Source organism: Crassostrea angulata, chromosome 3, assembly GCF_025612915.1.
Source record: "Crassostrea angulata isolate pt1a10 chromosome 3, ASM2561291v2, whole genome shotgun sequence".
NCBI lineage: Eukaryota > Metazoa > Mollusca > Bivalvia > Ostreida > Ostreidae > Magallana > Magallana angulata.
The window spans coordinates 23,023,644-23,040,408 of NC_069113.1; the positions used below are offsets into that span (position 1 = coordinate 23,023,644).

The following is a 16,765-nucleotide window of genomic DNA, read 5'->3' on the forward strand; positions in this document are numbered from 1 at the left end:
GCAACACAAACATCTTATTCTCTATTGGGGAGAGCATTTAATATGAAACAATATTCAAGCATGTAAAAGAGGTACCGTGTATACTGACACTGGATATAGAGGGTGGGAATGCTGTGCCAAATTTTTATATGACCTACAAAATCATTTGTTGACAGATTAGGCAAACCAAGACAATGCATTTACAGGTTCAAAAATTTTTCCAATGGTGTGGAGGAGGTTGAAGGTCAGTGTTTTAATTTCCAGGTGGGAGAATGTTGTCCAGGTCATCGAGAATTAACTTTTAGATATGTGAAGAAAATGATTTTCATATAGTGCAGTGAAATTTGTCTTGATCCACGTTCTGATCATATATGATGTGATCTGTGGTTACAAGTAATTGATATAATAAAGTGGATTCATTTGGATTCATGATTTTGAAAAATGGAGTAGATATATATCATATTTGATAATTTAGTAGTTTTAAGTGTTTCTCCGATGTATCGTTCCCAAGGTGTAAAACATTAAATCTGTTTCTTATTTTGCAAATGCGATGTCTTTATTATTCTTGTTTCCAACTTGCCGGTAGCCGTCCAATAAGTCAACAGTTTTACCTTTCTCTGTCCAATATTCTTTAAAACAGACAGTTTCTATCCATTATTTTTAAGAATGGGACACCTACAGGTACAGTGTACCTTATTGGATTGTTTTTAAATTTAGAAGTATTACATCTAATTTTTGTATAAAAGCCAAAAAGAACAAAGGATTACATAACAAAATTGATTTAATGCATGTTAATGTACAGGAGATGGTTTACCTTTACATGGAGAGGAGGTAAAGAAATGTAAAAGTCATAGAATTGTGTTATCTGTATTTTTTCAGAACGAAATCAATCTTGTCAAATTGCTGCTCAATCATTCCTATTGTCATGATGATGGACAACAACCAGAAGGCCAGAGAAAGGGAGGTTTCTCTTTGTCAAAACAACATTCTCGCCAGATCTTCCAGATCAAACCCATACAGGAGTTGCCTGATGATGATGAGGATGGTGATGAAGATGATGAAGAAGAAGGTAAGCAAATGATGGCTTTGACATACATCATTTTTGGAGACATCATGTGTAATGAATGCAATGTACTACTGCAAACAACAGTATGATTACAGTCATTGTACAATTGTGTAAGCATGCACATGTGCATGCTAGTTTAGGAGTTGGTCATACTCATGATGGATGACAAGGAGAATGACAGGTGAAAGGACTGCGAACTAGCATTGTCTAGCTGCCTTACTAAAAGTCATTTTTTGATAATTGTCTAATTAAATTAATTTTTTTATAATAATGTTAATATTTACGTATATTTTCATTAGATATAAATGATTTGGTCAAACAGAGAGAGATAACTTTGTATTTTGGGTTTAAATAGCTCATTTTATAATAGAAACTAACGGAAAACAGAATTTTTGTTAAAAACATCTTTCCCAGTTCTTGCTGTTCTGTACAGTAGTACATCTAGGTAGCATTGTTGGGAATTAGTTTGGACTGATTAATGTACATGTACATGCCTTTGGCTTAAAAGTATTTTTTTAGCTCACCTGAGCCAAAGGCTCAAGTGAGCTTTTCTGATCATGATTTGTCCATTGTGTGTCGTCGTTGTCTCCGGCGTTGTTGTAAACTTTTCACATTTTCATCTTCTTCTCAAGAACCAATGGGCAGATTTCAACTAAATTTGGCACAAAGCACCACTAGGTGAAGGGGAGTCAAGTTTGTTCAAATGAAGTGCCACGCCCTCTTTCAAGGGGAGATAATTGAGAATTATTGAAAATTTGTTAGTATTTTACAAAAATTTTCTTCTCAAAAACTATTCGGCCTGAAAAGCTTAAACTTGTGTGTAGGCATCATCAGGTAGTGTAGATTTAAGTTTGTTCAAATCATGGTCCCCTGGGGTAGGGTGGGGCCACAATTGGGGGATCAAGTTTTACATAGGAATATATGGAGAAAATCTTTAAAAATCTTCTTCTCAAAAACTATCAGGTCAGAAAAGCTCAAATTAAAATGGGAGCATCCTCAGGTAGTGTAGATTTAAGTTTGTTCAAATCATGGTCCCCAGGGGTTGGGTGGGGCCACAAAAGGGGGATCTTGTTTTACATAGGAATATATAGAGAAAATCTTTAAAAATCTTCTTCTCAAAAACTATCAGGTCAGAAAAGCTCAAATTAAAATGGAAGCATCCTCAGGAAGTGTAGATTCAAGTTTGTTCAAATCATGGTCCCCGGGGTTGGGTGGGGCCACAATTGGGGGATCAAGTTTTACATAGGAATATATGGAGAAAATCTTTAAAAATCTTCTTCTCAAAAACTATCAGGCCAGAAAAGCTCAAATTAAAATGGGAGCATCCTCAGGTAGTGTAGATTTAAGTTTGTTCAAATCATGGTCCCCAGGGGTTGGGTGGGGCCACAATAGGGGGATCATGTTTTACATAGGAATATATAGAGAAAATCTTTAAAAATCTTCTTCTCAAAAACTATCAGGTCAGAAAAGCTCAAATTAAAATGGAAGCATCCTCAGGAAGTGTAGATTCAAGTTTGTTCAAATCATGGTCCCCGGGGTTGGGTGGGACCACAATTGGGGGATCAAGTTTTACATAGGAATATATGGAGAAAATCTTTAAAAATCTTCTTCTCAAACACTATTAGGCAAGGAAAGCACAGCTTTTGGTGGAAGCATCCTCAGATAGTGTAGATTTAAGTTTGTTCAAATCATGGTCCCCGGGGGTAGGATGGGGCCACAAAAGGGGGAACATGTTTTACATAGGAATATATAGAGAAAATCTTTAAAAATCTTCTTCTCAAAAACTATTAGGTCAGAAAAGCTCAAATTAAAATGGAAGCATCCTCAGGAAGTGTAGATTCAAGTTTGTTCAAATCATGGTCCCCGGGGGTAGTGTGGGGCCACAATTGGGGGATCAAGTTTTACATGGGAATATATGGAGAAAATCTTTAAAAATCTTCTTCTCAAACACTATTAGGCCAGGACAGCTCAGCTTTGGGTGGAAGCATCCTCAGATAGTGTAGATTTAAGTTTGTTCAAATCATGGTCCCCGGGGGTAGGATGGGGCCACAAAAGGGGGATCATGTTTTACATAGGAATATATAGAGAAAATCTTTAAAAATCTTCTTCTCAAAAACTATTAGGTCAGAAAAGCTCAAATTAAAATGGAAGCATCCTCAGGAAGTGTAGATTCAAGTTTGTTCAAATCATGGTCCCCGGGGGTAGTGTGGGGCCACAATTGGGGGATCAAGTTTTACATGGGAATATATGGAGAAAATCTTTAAAAATCTTCTTCTCAAACACTATTAGGCCAGAACAGCTCAGCTTTGGATGGAAGCATCCTCAGATAGTGTAGATTTAAGTTTGTTCAAATCATGGTCCCCGGGGGTAGGGTGGGGCCACAATAGAGGGATCAAGTTTTACATAGGAATATATAGAGAAAATCTTTAAAAATCTTCTTTTTAAAAACTATTAGGCCAGGAAAGCTCAAATTTGAGTGGAAGCATCCTCAGGAAGTGTAGATTCAAGTTTGTTCAAATCATGATCCCTGGGGGTAGTTTTACATAGGAATATATAGAGAAAATCTTTAAAAATCTTCTCAAAAACTATTAAGCCAGAAAAGCTCAAATTAAAATGGAAGCATCCTCAGATAGTGTAGATTCAAGTTTTTTCAAATCATAGTCCCCCGAGGTAGAATGGGGCCACAATTGGGGAATCAATTTTTACATAGGAATATATAGAGAAAATCTTTAAAAATCTTCTTTTTAAAAACTGTTAGGCCAGGAAAGCTCAAATTTGAGTGGAAGCATCATCAGATAGTGTAAATTCAAGTTTGTTCAAATCATGGTCCCCGGGGGTAGGGTGGGGCCACAATTGAGGGATAAATTTTTATATAGGAATATATAGAGAAAATCTTTTTTAAAATTTCTTTTAAAAACTATTTGGCCAAGAAAGCTCAGCTTTGAGTGGAAGCATCCTCAGATAATGTAGATTCAAGTTTGTTTAAATCATGGTCCCTAGGGGTAGGGCGGGGCCACAATTGGGGGATAAATTTTTATATAGAGAGAAAATCCTTAAAATTCTCTTCTCAAAACTATTAGGCCAGGAAAGCCCAAATTTGAGTGGAAGCATTCCCAGATCATATAGATTCAAGTTTGTTTAAATAATAGTCCAGGGGTAGGGTGAGGCCACAATGGGGGATTAATTTTTATTTAGGAATATATAGAGAAAATCTTTAAAAATCTTCTTTTTAAAGGCTATTTGGCCAGAAAAGCTTAAACTTGTGTAGAGGCATCCTTAGGTAGTGTAAATTCAAGTTTGCAAAATCACAGTCCATAGTGGTAGGGCGGGACCGACTGATGGCGGTTTGAATTTTTACATAGGAATAAATAGAGAAAATATTCTGTGAAAGTTTTCTGTCCAAAACTTAGTACTTTGTGTGAAAGCACAAGTTATGCAGATTTAAGTTTGATGAAACCATGATTCCCTAGAGAAAAGTGGGACCACGAAATTGGGGGGGGGGGGGGGGGTATATAGGAATAGAGAAAAAATTTCTTACAGGTACAACAACAAAAGGGGCTTGGTATTTACCAAAAAATAAGAGGTGGATAAAATTGGCAGATTTTCAATTTTTTTTTAGCAAGATCTACTGTACTCAGTTGTCAAGATATTTTGATACTGTAATGCTAATTTGATCAGAATTAAGGCAATTGTTGCTCAGGTGAGCGATGTGGCCCCTGGACCTCTCGTTATTTTCAGTGAATGAACCATCAGAAGCTGACCAGGATAAGGAAGCGGAAGATAACCAGGAAGACGAAGTGGATAAAGGTAAGGAACCTTTATTTTATCTGGGACACTCTGGAGGAGTGAAATAAAAGTATTGTTTATAAATGGAAAGGATAACATGTTCATGTAAATGATTTTTAGAGGTGGATTATGAAGTGGATAACTTTGATCATGATGATGAAAGCGACAGAGACACAGATATACTGGATGCCAGTGATGAGGATGAAGATGATGATAATGATGATGCAGATGTTCCAGAACGATTTCCTTTTATTGTCAAAGTGGCCTCTAAGGAAGATGACAAAGAAAAGAGTCCATCAGGTAATACACTGTGTAATCATTTATAATAATGGTGTTTCTAGTAATTTGTTCTCTGTTGGATACATGAAGTAAAGAAAAAGTATTCTTTTTATTGTTTAATATGCCATTCATTGTTGAAGAGATACATCAAAGAACACAGTTCATACTGTACACCTTAGTCCAAAGTTTCAGCCAGGTTATCTTTCAGATGGCTTATATGTAGCTGCATGCATCTATACATTTATAAAGTCTGACAGCAATCTGATATGAGCATCTGCAATAAGTGATTCGTTAATGCATCGTTTCTCTTTCAGAAAATGAAAAATGGTGGAAAGCTAACCAAGATAAAACAATAATCAAAACCAGCGATGTGAATTTGAATGCCACAGATAATCAGGGGTGGACAGCAGTACATCACACTGTGTGTCCGTTAGAGTTAGGAACATTTGATAACAAAGAGATTCTGACTGTTCTGGCTAATTGTAATGCAGATATTCAAAAGAAAGACCGTGCAGGATTATCTCCCCTTGATCACGCTTTGATCCGTGGGGCGTGTAAACTGGCAGCTCTTCTCCAGAAACTCTCCAATGTGCCGGAGGATAAAATGGTCAGTACACAGATTTTAAAACAGATGACTATTGTATTTTTATGAGCAGAAATTTGACAAACGAACAAAAATGCATGTTTGCTTACTTTTTATTGCATCTGTACATTTTTCCCAAGGATTTAAGATACTGTAGACGTATTTTTGTCCGCGTGGTATTAATTTACGCTATGAACGCGGGCACAAATTTTCCGCGGAATTTTTTCCCAGTTTACTTCAAATGCATTTTGGAATGAAATCTTGAAATTGCATTACATGAATAAGGATAATCGGAAGTTACTTCATTATATAACACTTGCATATACGTGTACCCAATGTATATCGTTTTTATCTATGCAAACTGTCAAACATTTGTATTGAGAATTCACATAATAAATAATGTAATGTCCAAAAGATTTGAATTTTCTGTAAGTTTACTTGCATGAAATTTAAACTTCTCCCAGCTTGAGATAACTGCACGTGTCAAACGACAAATAGCCCCGAGCGGGTCTGTCTTTCAGTCTTTCAATGACCCAATTAACTACACGCTAAGACCCGTCTTTTTACTGCAATTTTTAGATCCCTTTGTACTCTGACTTTTAATTGATAAAACTGATCAACTCATAATTTAAACGACATGTGAACCCATAAATTGACAGTTAATAAAGATTAAAATATTTATTTGGCTTTAAAAATACGACATGCACATAAACAGATAAACATCATAACATCTTGACGGCTAACTAATGACTACCGACCAGTGCACAACCAATAATTACTGTTCACTGTGAACAGTTTTTACAATTTAAGTCCAAAGTTTGACAAATTCTAGGTAATGAAAATCACTCAGAACTAAATTTAATGATAATTATTCAAATGATTTTTTTTTTTCATTCAAAGAATCCGCGCAAATTTTTACCCGCGGATTAAATTGATATTGTGATTCCGCGGAATTATGACCCCGTGGAAAAAAATACAGCTACAGTATTTACAAATTACATGTAAATAAGTTATGGTTTTGATTGATAGGAAAAACCAACATTTGCAAGTAATTCTGACTTGCAAGACCCTCTGTTAAGTGCTGACAAGGTGGATTATAGTGCTGATGCAGAGACTCTGCTGAAGAAATATGCTGCAGAGGATATGGAAGTGGATGGGAAGCAAGAAAAGATGGATTCTGTCGACAGTTTTTGTGCTATGAAGAAAGTAGGGTAAGACAATCTGATGGTTAAGTTTGGCTTGAAAGAGTTGAAGAATTAGTTTTATAAAATAAAAAAATATAATGGTAGGAGATTTGTTTGATGCCTGCATAGTGTGCTGTCTTTACAGAGAGGTTGTAATGGATGAGTCTCAGGGAATAGCTTACGATGCATTGTTATCCAAGGTGGATGTCAGTCAGGGATGGTGGGGGATGTACAACTTCTATCGCCTTCAGGTATTTGTTTCTTTGGTCATTATTTGATACTTATTGCAACTGCCATGACATATTATTGGTCAACTGTTGTTGATATACCGTATTTTTCGGGGCATAGGCCGGTATTTTTTTTCTCCGATGAGCGAGCATCGGCCTATCCCCAGGGATTGGCTAATCGTAGACTCAAAGTTGAAAAAATTAAACAGTAAAATATAAAATCCACTGTTTTTATCCATTGTACTGTTGTAGCAGTTTACTATGAGGGTTGGGTCTTTTCATCCGTCTGAACTATTGTTCGATATTTGTCCCGTTGATAATTTTTGTAATGACATCGTGAGTAATAAAATGTACAGTACTGTACGAGGTATTTCTTTACAACCCCAATCCAGGGACGTATATATACGTCCATGCCCAATCAAAAGAATTTTTTCTCATGTTCGTGTATGAACCCTGGAAACTATTATTGCGTAGTAAAAAAGAAAACGAAACTGGGTAGAATGTAATATGACGGAATTTTTGTGAATTCTTCATGTCTGCGTTCGTTGGGAATCACTGGTTATGGGTGTAGAATAAATCAAATGCTTTGTGTTTTTACAATTGATTTTCTGTTGTATGAAATAACGGTATTCTGGTGACGTGTGTATATACAAAGGTGTGAAACCCGTGACTAAAACACAGCCTGGGGGCACGTAGTGTACACCGTTACACTTCATTGCATTAACTGTGTTTTTAACAAAACAACTTCTCTACATAACGGCAAGTCACTATTTAATTAATTAATGGAAAGAACACAAATTAAATATTTTATGTTTGGTATTTCGTTTTCTCATTATAGCGATTACGGGGGATAACTCTATTTGAATTTGAAACCACGTGTTGAGCTAATGGACGTCATACCCCATATTTACAGTACAAGTAGCTTTCAAAGTATAACTTGATTAAATGAAATTTAGCAATAAGGTATTAATAAAATAAGATATAAAAGGTTTGGTAAAATATTATACTTGGTTCTACCAGACAGAACCACGGAGGTTGGTGTTGCAATTAGATTTACACTATGTAAAATTACGATACGTAACGATACACCGACTAATGCGGAAGAGACAAAACAGCCACAAAACACAGATATATTTTTAAAAATTGCTTTAAATATATATGTTAAGCAAATTTAATAGCGAGCTCCATAGACAACGTGTACGAACGGAGGAAATTCGAGTTGAAATCTGCACATTGTTCAAAGAAAATTTTGTGGACCCGCGTGAAAACGTTCTACTATCCCAGTGATCCTTTGTGGTGCATAGCAACTTGGCGGAACAGGAAGCGTTTCTAAAGAAAATTCTTAGCTGTAAATCGCATACAACATTTTCATTTAACAATAAAAAATCCTTTTAAAAACATTAAAGTAAACAACACATATGCTTACGTAAAAAACTGTACCTATGACGTCATTTCCTTCCCCGAATTTGTCCGACAATTTACGAAAACTGTCGAGCGCAAAAAGTTAAGTATGACGTCACAGTGATCTGGCGTTTTATATTCCCGCGATACATTTAGAGGTGGATCAAGCATCTGTACTGAATGTAACGTGTAGGAAGTACACAGTAGGGAGTCACCGTTAATACTGATACTGCGCTCACTATTAACGGTGACTCTTTGGCTGATTAGTTTTGTTTTAATGATTTTTTTTTTGCTCAGTAAATACACATGCAAGTTCCATGCTAAATTTATTGTCATATTGATCCAATCATTGTATACGTTAGGTAGGTGACAAAAACTTATTAAAAAAGAAAAGTCTAATCATTATTAGATCTACGTGTAGCCACGTCATTTTGTAATGAATAAATAAAAGAAAAAAATTAAACTGTTAAAATATCTACATGTATTTGTTATATGCAACATATGTGGTCAAACCTTTCAATAATATTGGATATCACACACTAAAAAAAAGGGGGAGGGAACATGTCTACAACGTATAGCATACAAAAATTAAAAAGATTAAAAACAAAATTGATGTCACAGAGGAAAACTAAAACACCGGTAACAACAAGGAACAAAATGAGAAATAACACAGACACACAACTTATTGATTTTAATGATCATTATTAAAAGGTAAAGAAGAGATAAAAAAAATTTAAAAACCGGCTTTGTGTTTATCAAAATATTTTAATAAGTCTGTTTAACATTTTATTAATGCTCAGTGGTAGTTTTTTGTTTAAGTGTATAAACCTAGGAAGGGACCATTGGAATAAAAGTTTGATATCTTCCGGTTCCTTGCGGTGGTAAAAGTTTTCGAGACAAAGCCAAAGTTTTTTGGTTTGGGTAAGTCCAGGGGTTGCATTTAACAATGATGACAGATGTGTGACTCCTTCTGCGCTCGCCCCAACGGTCACACCGTAAAACATATTAACTTTAATTACTCCTTTGACTTTCTGCATCGATATTCTGAAAGTATATACTTAATACGATGACTTCCTTAATCAGCGGTCATACTTTCACTATAGTAATCATCGATTGAAAATTGGCCAATTCGGTTATTCTAAGGATTTTTCTTGAATTTTGTCTAAAAATGAGCAATTCCGCCTATGCCCCACATCGACATATGCCCCAAAAAATACGGTACATGTATATAGACTTCACGTATAAATCTTTTGAATCTATGACATGCATATTATCTCTTTTGTCAGGAAGATAGAAACAAAAAAATACTGTCATATTTATTTTTGCTGTTTGGCTGTCTCCACATGATATGTGGTGTTCTGTCTCTTTTAGATTGTTTATCAGAAGGGGATTGACTTGTATATTCTGTTCACACGCTGGGGTCGGATTGGGGACAGTGGCCAGTATCAGCATACTCCATTCCACGCCAAGTCTGAAGCCGTGGCCGAGTTCTGCAAGGTCTTCAAGTCAAAGACTGGCAACACATGGGCCAGTGTCAAAAGGTAGGCACCTTCGCAGCACAGGAACTTTTTTCTATAACCGATTGCTTGCCATACAAGAGCAAATGGATGTTTGAAAAGGATTGCTGGGTTTTGAAGATTACTGAGAATAAACCCATTTTATGTTGAGTTATTCAACTGACTGTGAACCACCATTATTTTCATCAACTTTATTTTGAGATCTACCTGAAATGAACTTGTTTTCGGCGACCAAGCCTTATCCACACCTGTTTATTAAAGACAAGTAATGTAAAATGTGAAAATTTGGAGTATACATATTTTAGCACAATGCAAGTGTCAATACATTGGCTCAATTAAACTTTAGTGCATGCACCATTTAAAAAAAAAAAAAGTTCGATAAAATAAAATCTTGTTTGATCAATAGTTAAGCAATAATGAATTAATGAATTTTCAGGCACCCCTTCATCAGGAAAATTATTGCTGCTTCAAAATTTTTTATCATTATTTTTGCAGATTTATCATTTAATTATTGGTTTTCTCTATTATGAAATCAATGTTAACAAAAACTTAGGTGACTCCGAATAAATGCCAGCAAATTCAATTCTATTTTCACTCAAGCATGTGAACACAACCACTTTGATTTCTAACTCTTTAACACAGGTAAGTGTGGTTGAAACCGCTACTTTTACTTTGGTTCAAATCTTTAGTACATAAATAAAAAAAACTTCATTTATTAGTGATGGTGTGTATTTTTTGATCGTCATGTATTGTCAGCATGGAGGATCGCCATGCTTGATTACATTTTCACCTTGAGACGCTAAATGGAAGTGAAACGGAAAGAAGCCGAATAGTAAAAGTGCTGATGATAGATACTAATAAGCAATAAAATTGAATTTATTAAACAGTGTCTCAGCAAAACTTGCTCAAAATCCTTCACTGTTTACCTGTAAATAAACAGAATCGACCATTTAAAATTACATAAGCGCCCACTTCAGGTATTAAAAAGGGACAGAAATTATTCAATTGTAACTTGAAAAAAAATTGATACATATGGAAAATCATTTGCACACTATTAATTTTGGTGCTCGGGGGCAGTTTCACACTATATTTTCTGGTTTTACAGTATTTGAAAATACTAGCCATGGTCCACGGCTAGAAATATTCTTTACAATGAGACTCGTGTGAACTTTGGAAAAATTTCTTGCGCATGAATAGAAGTTGATTTACAGTATCATATATATTTTTAAAAAGTATGTTATTTTCAACATTGTAATCATTGCTGGGAAGGCAGTGTGCGTGAAAAGAATAATGCTAGAAGTTTTCAAACATTTCTAGTGTTTTAATGTAATTTTTGTAATTCATGTATTTTGGTATTGAGTATATCTAATGCTAATATAAATATAGTAATCTTTAACAAACTAGATATAAAAAAACATTCATAATACTGGAAATTATACACTTATGTATGAAGGAGGGTGCTGCTATTTTTCTAGTTTTATTTCACAGCTTTGTAAACCATCCAAAGAAATACCGACTAGTAGAAAGAGACTCAAATCCTATGAAGGCTCGTGAAGTAGAATTCTGTCTCAATTCGGACATTCCTTCCAAAATGCCAAAAGCTGTACAGGAGCTCATAAAGGAAATGGTATGCTAAAGATATGATATTAACAATAACCAAATTTAAATATATGATGTGTACATGTAGATATGATTGAAATACATGTATTTAGATGGGTTGTTTTCAAACTACATGGCTTCAATATCCAGCAACACTGTATTGTTCATGCATCCTATTTTTCAGTCCAGTGTGAGCATGTTGGATGCAGCAACCAAAAAGTATGGGTTGGATGAGGAGTTAATGCCCTTTGGTCAGCTCAAAAAAGATGCCTTACTTGCTGGAAAGAAAATACTCCTTCAGATCGGGTAAGTTTGTTTCATAGCCATGTTTGAATGAAGAAATATTATTTGAAGTAAAACTTAATGTAAGCAAATTCTGAAAAGAGGCTCAGTGTTTTAATGCATATGATTGCAGAGAGGCATTAAAAAGAATAACTGCAAAGAAGGATACGGGGTCCATTTCTGTGGAAGAGGAAGAGAAGGAGCGTGTAGAGGTAATCATAGTGATAGTGACACTGAGTAATGTTGTTTTGTTACGTACAATGATATTTGGGGCACCCACTCAGATTCTGCTTTGTCTTTGTTGTAGATTGGGAAACTCTCCAATGAATTTTTTCACTTGGTTCCCATGAGAGGCTACACCTTTGAAAAGATAAGGCCCATCCTTGAGGGTAAACAACTCAAAGAGAAGATAGAGCTGGTGCACCATTTGATGGAGCTTGAGTGTGCTAGTAAAATACTGCTAGGGGCACAGGCAAGATTAAAAGGTAGGCTTCAATTTAATTGTTCTCCTGGTCCAAAATTTTAACCAGTGTTTTATCCATGTTACTTGAAGCCAAGAGCCAGTGATTACTGTAGATTCCTAATTAAACGCGAGGAATTAATATCCACGTAAAATGGCGAGAAGCACTCGTCACGGATTTTAACATCTCGCCATTATTATCTGAGAGTTCAGAACTATAAGAAATAAGGAGAAAAGTTCCACATTTGCGATTTTATATTCTCACGATTTGATACAAACCAGCGGGATCGTGGAATTAAGTACTCGTGTAATATAAGGAATTTACAGTATCTAGAATGTAGAATTGGGAAGATTGGGTTAGGAGATGAATTTGTGTCCTTTGTATTGGTTAAGGATGTTTAGCATGTAAATGTTTGAAGGTATTACAGTGTACATGTGTATCTTTTCTTAGTATAGCTAGAAAGTGACACAGCTTTTATTAATTTTTGAGTGTATCAAGTTTGTAAATGGAGTAAAATTGGTTTAATTTACTCAATTTATAGCTATATTTATCAAGTTACACTTGGTTACTGGTAGTAAAAAAAAACTTACTGACACAATAACTCAAAGAAAACAAAACCAAATTGATAAATATTATGCTAAAATATGTTTTTATAATTTTCATTTTTGCTCACAGTAAAGTTGTACAATGCACAACAACACAAACTATTTCTGTGTAGTGGTTAGTTACTCCATAGAATACTGTTCATTTCGCAAAATATTTTGCATACATTCTTAGTACAATAAAGAAATAAACAGCAAGGGGTATGAACTTTGTTGGTCACGTGATCTAATTGTGTGAAGCCTGAAAGGCTTCTCAGAAGATTTGATTACGTACCAACCAAGTTCATTTTTAACATTGCTACTTTTTAATTATATTTACAATTCAAAAAGGCAACCCATTCAGAATTGTTAAAATTACCAAGATTTTATGTTTACAATAATCAAACCGATAAGCCCGTGCTATGATCATTGTGACGTCATGAAAAAGTTCACACAGAATTGAACGTTGTTCATATAAGGAAGCATATTGGCAAATGTTAATATATAAATCAAAGTACTTAAGTACTGAAAGCCGGGCTCTTTTGGTGTATCTTTATGCATATTGTGAAGTAAAGACTGAAAATCTCTCTCTCTCTCTCTCTCTCTCTCTCATGCTTTTAATGTCGGCAAAGCATCAGAGAGCGACCAAATTTTGTAAGCGGCTATAAACAAAAAATAAGTCTGTCTAGTAGAAGTTAAAAAGTTCAACAGTTGCTGCCTTGAATTTTGCAACAAGCATTATATATTCAATCCCCATTTCTTCATTGTGCAGCAAAGTAGTTCATGGAAATTCATGCGCATTGTATGTGTCCAAAATGCATAGTGTTTTAAAAACATGTTATTAATAAGAAAACTAAAAAGAGAGACAATTCATTCGAAATTTAAAAAAAGAAACAAAATGCCAACACTTTTGACAAAACGTGGCTCTTTGGGTAACTATTTGGTATAGCGGAAGCTTTACCTTGACGCTGTTTGGTTTTTTGTTTATTTGTGCTATTTATAGTAACATTGGCGATTGGCCTGCCTATAGCCAGGACTCTGCTTTCAGCAGAGCCCGACTAAAAATGAATAGACTAAAAATACATGTAAAAGATGGTTTCATGCTCCAAAAATGGTATGTCTGTGGATAGTTTGAGAAGCGAAGAAAAATGAATCTGAATTTCCAGAATAACAAGTCTCTGTCTAGTTGATTAGCAAATTAAAACTTCACTCACTAGATTCTTAAGGAACAAACATGTTTATGTTCTTTGATATTCTAATGCATGTACGTGTACCTGTATATATGTTAATGTAGACTTACGCTAGATGTAAACTGATTGTTTTGACGATTGATTTAGAATTGAATCCTCTGGATTATGTGTACCAGGCCATTGGTTGTGGGATCTCGCTGCTTGATGAGGAGAGTGCTGAGGCCCAGTATATCCTCAAGTACATCTACAGTTCTTGTAAGTTAAACACATTATATTCTTTTATGGTGTGAAATTCCTCATTTTCATGTACATGTATATAAAAATGATGGTTGAAATGAAATATTAATGAAACTTGATTTTAGTTTTTTTTTTTTTCATGCCTTTTGTACATTAAAGGTATTCAGTGGATGAATTTCTGTGTCATATATGTATATATGTATATACAGTCATGTACTAACATATTTGTACAAGTGTATCATTCAATGATCTATCGTTGTTGATTTTATTAAAAAAAAAAAGGGTCTTAAGATGTAATGGTCAGACTGGTCTGATTGGCAGAGCCAGATATTTCTTTTACTAGAGCACCTGACTAGAGATTCAAAGGACCAGCTGGGTTCGAATCCCAGTCTTGTCTGTCGTTATATCTCCCATCCTTTTTTCAATGCCATTTCCTGTTAAAGTCTCCTAAACACAACACTCCGATAAGAACTACAAATGCATAAATTACCTGTATGTAAAAATAATAGAGTAGCTATAAAAATTCACCTCATTGCAATGGGAGTTCTTTTTACACTCAGGTCATAGCACTGATGTTCAAGCAATCTACAAAATCTGTCGCCCGGGTGAGGAAGAGGAAATGCGAAATCTAGGTTTTGATAACCACAAGCTCCTCTGGCACGGCAGTGGTACATCCAACTTCATTAGTATACTACACAGAGGTCTGCTGGTCGCCCCCACAGGAATCCCAATTACTGGTCACTTGTTTGGAGAGGTAAGGTACAATTAAATGAGAGACCAATTTCATGTAAATTGGTGATTGAAAGTACCACAGATAAACTGAATTTGCAACCTGAAATAACAATGTATAATACACATATATACATTTGCTGGGTGATACAGTGGACTTGCATAGTATTAGGGGAAAAAAATCAAAAGTTAAGTACTAAACATTATCTCAGTTGAAAGCCAAGCAAAATACATTAATTATTGTAAGGAGAGGATAGGGCGGAGTGTAGAATGTATTAAAGTTGTATAGTGTGTATTTTATTATGTGTATTATAAATGAGTGCAGATATAAGATTTTATCTTATTTTCATTTTGTTGAACCTCACTCTGATAACCCAATGAAAATGTTAATTGAACCAGTGATGAGTGTTAACTTGCATAATATTCTTAGGGTGATCTTGACTCTTTCTTTTGTTTTCCAGGGGATTTATTCATCAGATTCCTTTGCCAAAAGTATGAACTACTGCTACAATACCAGCAGTGATTCTGAAGTAAAACTTGCTTTATTATGTGAGGTATGTTGGAAAGTTTCTGGTCACCTTTCAATACCCAAGTAAGACTTGGGTAATACCACATCTAAAACTGTATAATCATTTATGATATTATTCTGTGCTTTGTCATACAGTGTTATTTTAATTATGTTTCATTGCATATTATTTTGAAGACTGCTTTTTTTAAACTGGTTTTTGTTGTTAAAACTATATTATCGAAACTGTAGTTCCAGGAGTAAACGTGTAAATTTTAAAGATTTTGAAATTGCAAAAAAATTACAAGCATGAGAAGTGCCATTGCTAAACATGCTGTTTTAAATGCTATTGCTAGCTTTGCTGTTGTACATTGCTAGACACTGTTATGAATGCTTTTGCTGGCTTTACTCTTGATGATGTTCCCCATGCAGTCTGAGCAGTGACTGTGGTGGTTTTATATCATCATAGATTGACAGACACGTCCACTGGAGGACTGTGTCGGTGGATTCTTCACCCAGTGTCAGCACAGGCGTGGTTCAAACACTGAACATGCTGGCACTGGCTTTGCGGATTCACACAAACTTACAGATTGATATAAGCAGACCTTTAAAATACTTGAAAGGTTTTCCTAAATTCCAAATTAGTATGAGAATTTTCATGTCAGAAAAGAACAATGTCAAAAAGCCCCTTTCATCCTAATGTTCTTTTAAGAATGAAGCCCTTGTGAGCTTGTCACCCTCTCATTGGTAATTATCATTTTAATCTTTCCTTCCTTTGTGCAGGTTGCTCTAGGTAAAGAACAGATTAAGGAACCTAATAGTGGATATTTTGATAGCAAATTAAATGATACTGACTTCAGAAGTCGTGTTGTGGAGGGTAAAAAGCGGCCTGATGAGGACTTCACAGTGACCATGCCTGGAGGTAAATGTTAGACCTACTATTGAATGCATATGGTTTCACTGGGTAAGGATTATGTTATCCTCACATGTACTCCCTAAGCAACTTTTTCCTGCTGTTTGATAATTTTTGTCGATGTTTCTCAGATTAGTGTTTGATTATACATAGGGGTGCCGTCTGGATTTTAAGCAATACTGTTGAAATTATGTTTTCATTTTGAAATAGGGGTTAATTCATAGGTAAAGTCAGGGTTAGAATCTA

The 16,765-nt window shown here is 35.1% G+C and overlaps 1 protein-coding gene across 2 annotated transcripts in view; it reads left to right on the forward strand.

The window, feature by feature from the left end:
* Positions 1-16,765, forward strand: part of LOC128176413 (poly [ADP-ribose] polymerase tankyrase-like) — a 50,129-nt gene that overhangs the window by 31,449 nt on the left and 1,915 nt on the right. For both annotated transcript variants that reach the window (XM_052842716.1, XM_052842717.1), the window contains 15 exons: positions 859-1,048; positions 4,784-4,852; positions 4,952-5,131; positions 5,425-5,717; positions 6,723-6,904; positions 7,023-7,128; positions 9,877-10,046; positions 11,511-11,649; positions 11,806-11,927; positions 12,037-12,115; positions 12,211-12,388; positions 14,283-14,390; positions 14,933-15,126; positions 15,563-15,655; positions 16,390-16,528. In XM_052842716.1, the coding sequence (XP_052698676.1) occupies positions 859-1,048; positions 4,784-4,852; positions 4,952-5,131; positions 5,425-5,717; positions 6,723-6,904; positions 7,023-7,128; positions 9,877-10,046; positions 11,511-11,649; positions 11,806-11,927; positions 12,037-12,115; positions 12,211-12,388; positions 14,283-14,390; positions 14,933-15,126; positions 15,563-15,655; positions 16,390-16,528 (2,242 nt within the window). The remainder of the gene's footprint in view (positions 1-858; positions 1,049-4,783; positions 4,853-4,951; positions 5,132-5,424; positions 5,718-6,722; positions 6,905-7,022; positions 7,129-9,876; positions 10,047-11,510; positions 11,650-11,805; positions 11,928-12,036; positions 12,116-12,210; positions 12,389-14,282; positions 14,391-14,932; positions 15,127-15,562; positions 15,656-16,389; positions 16,529-16,765) is intronic.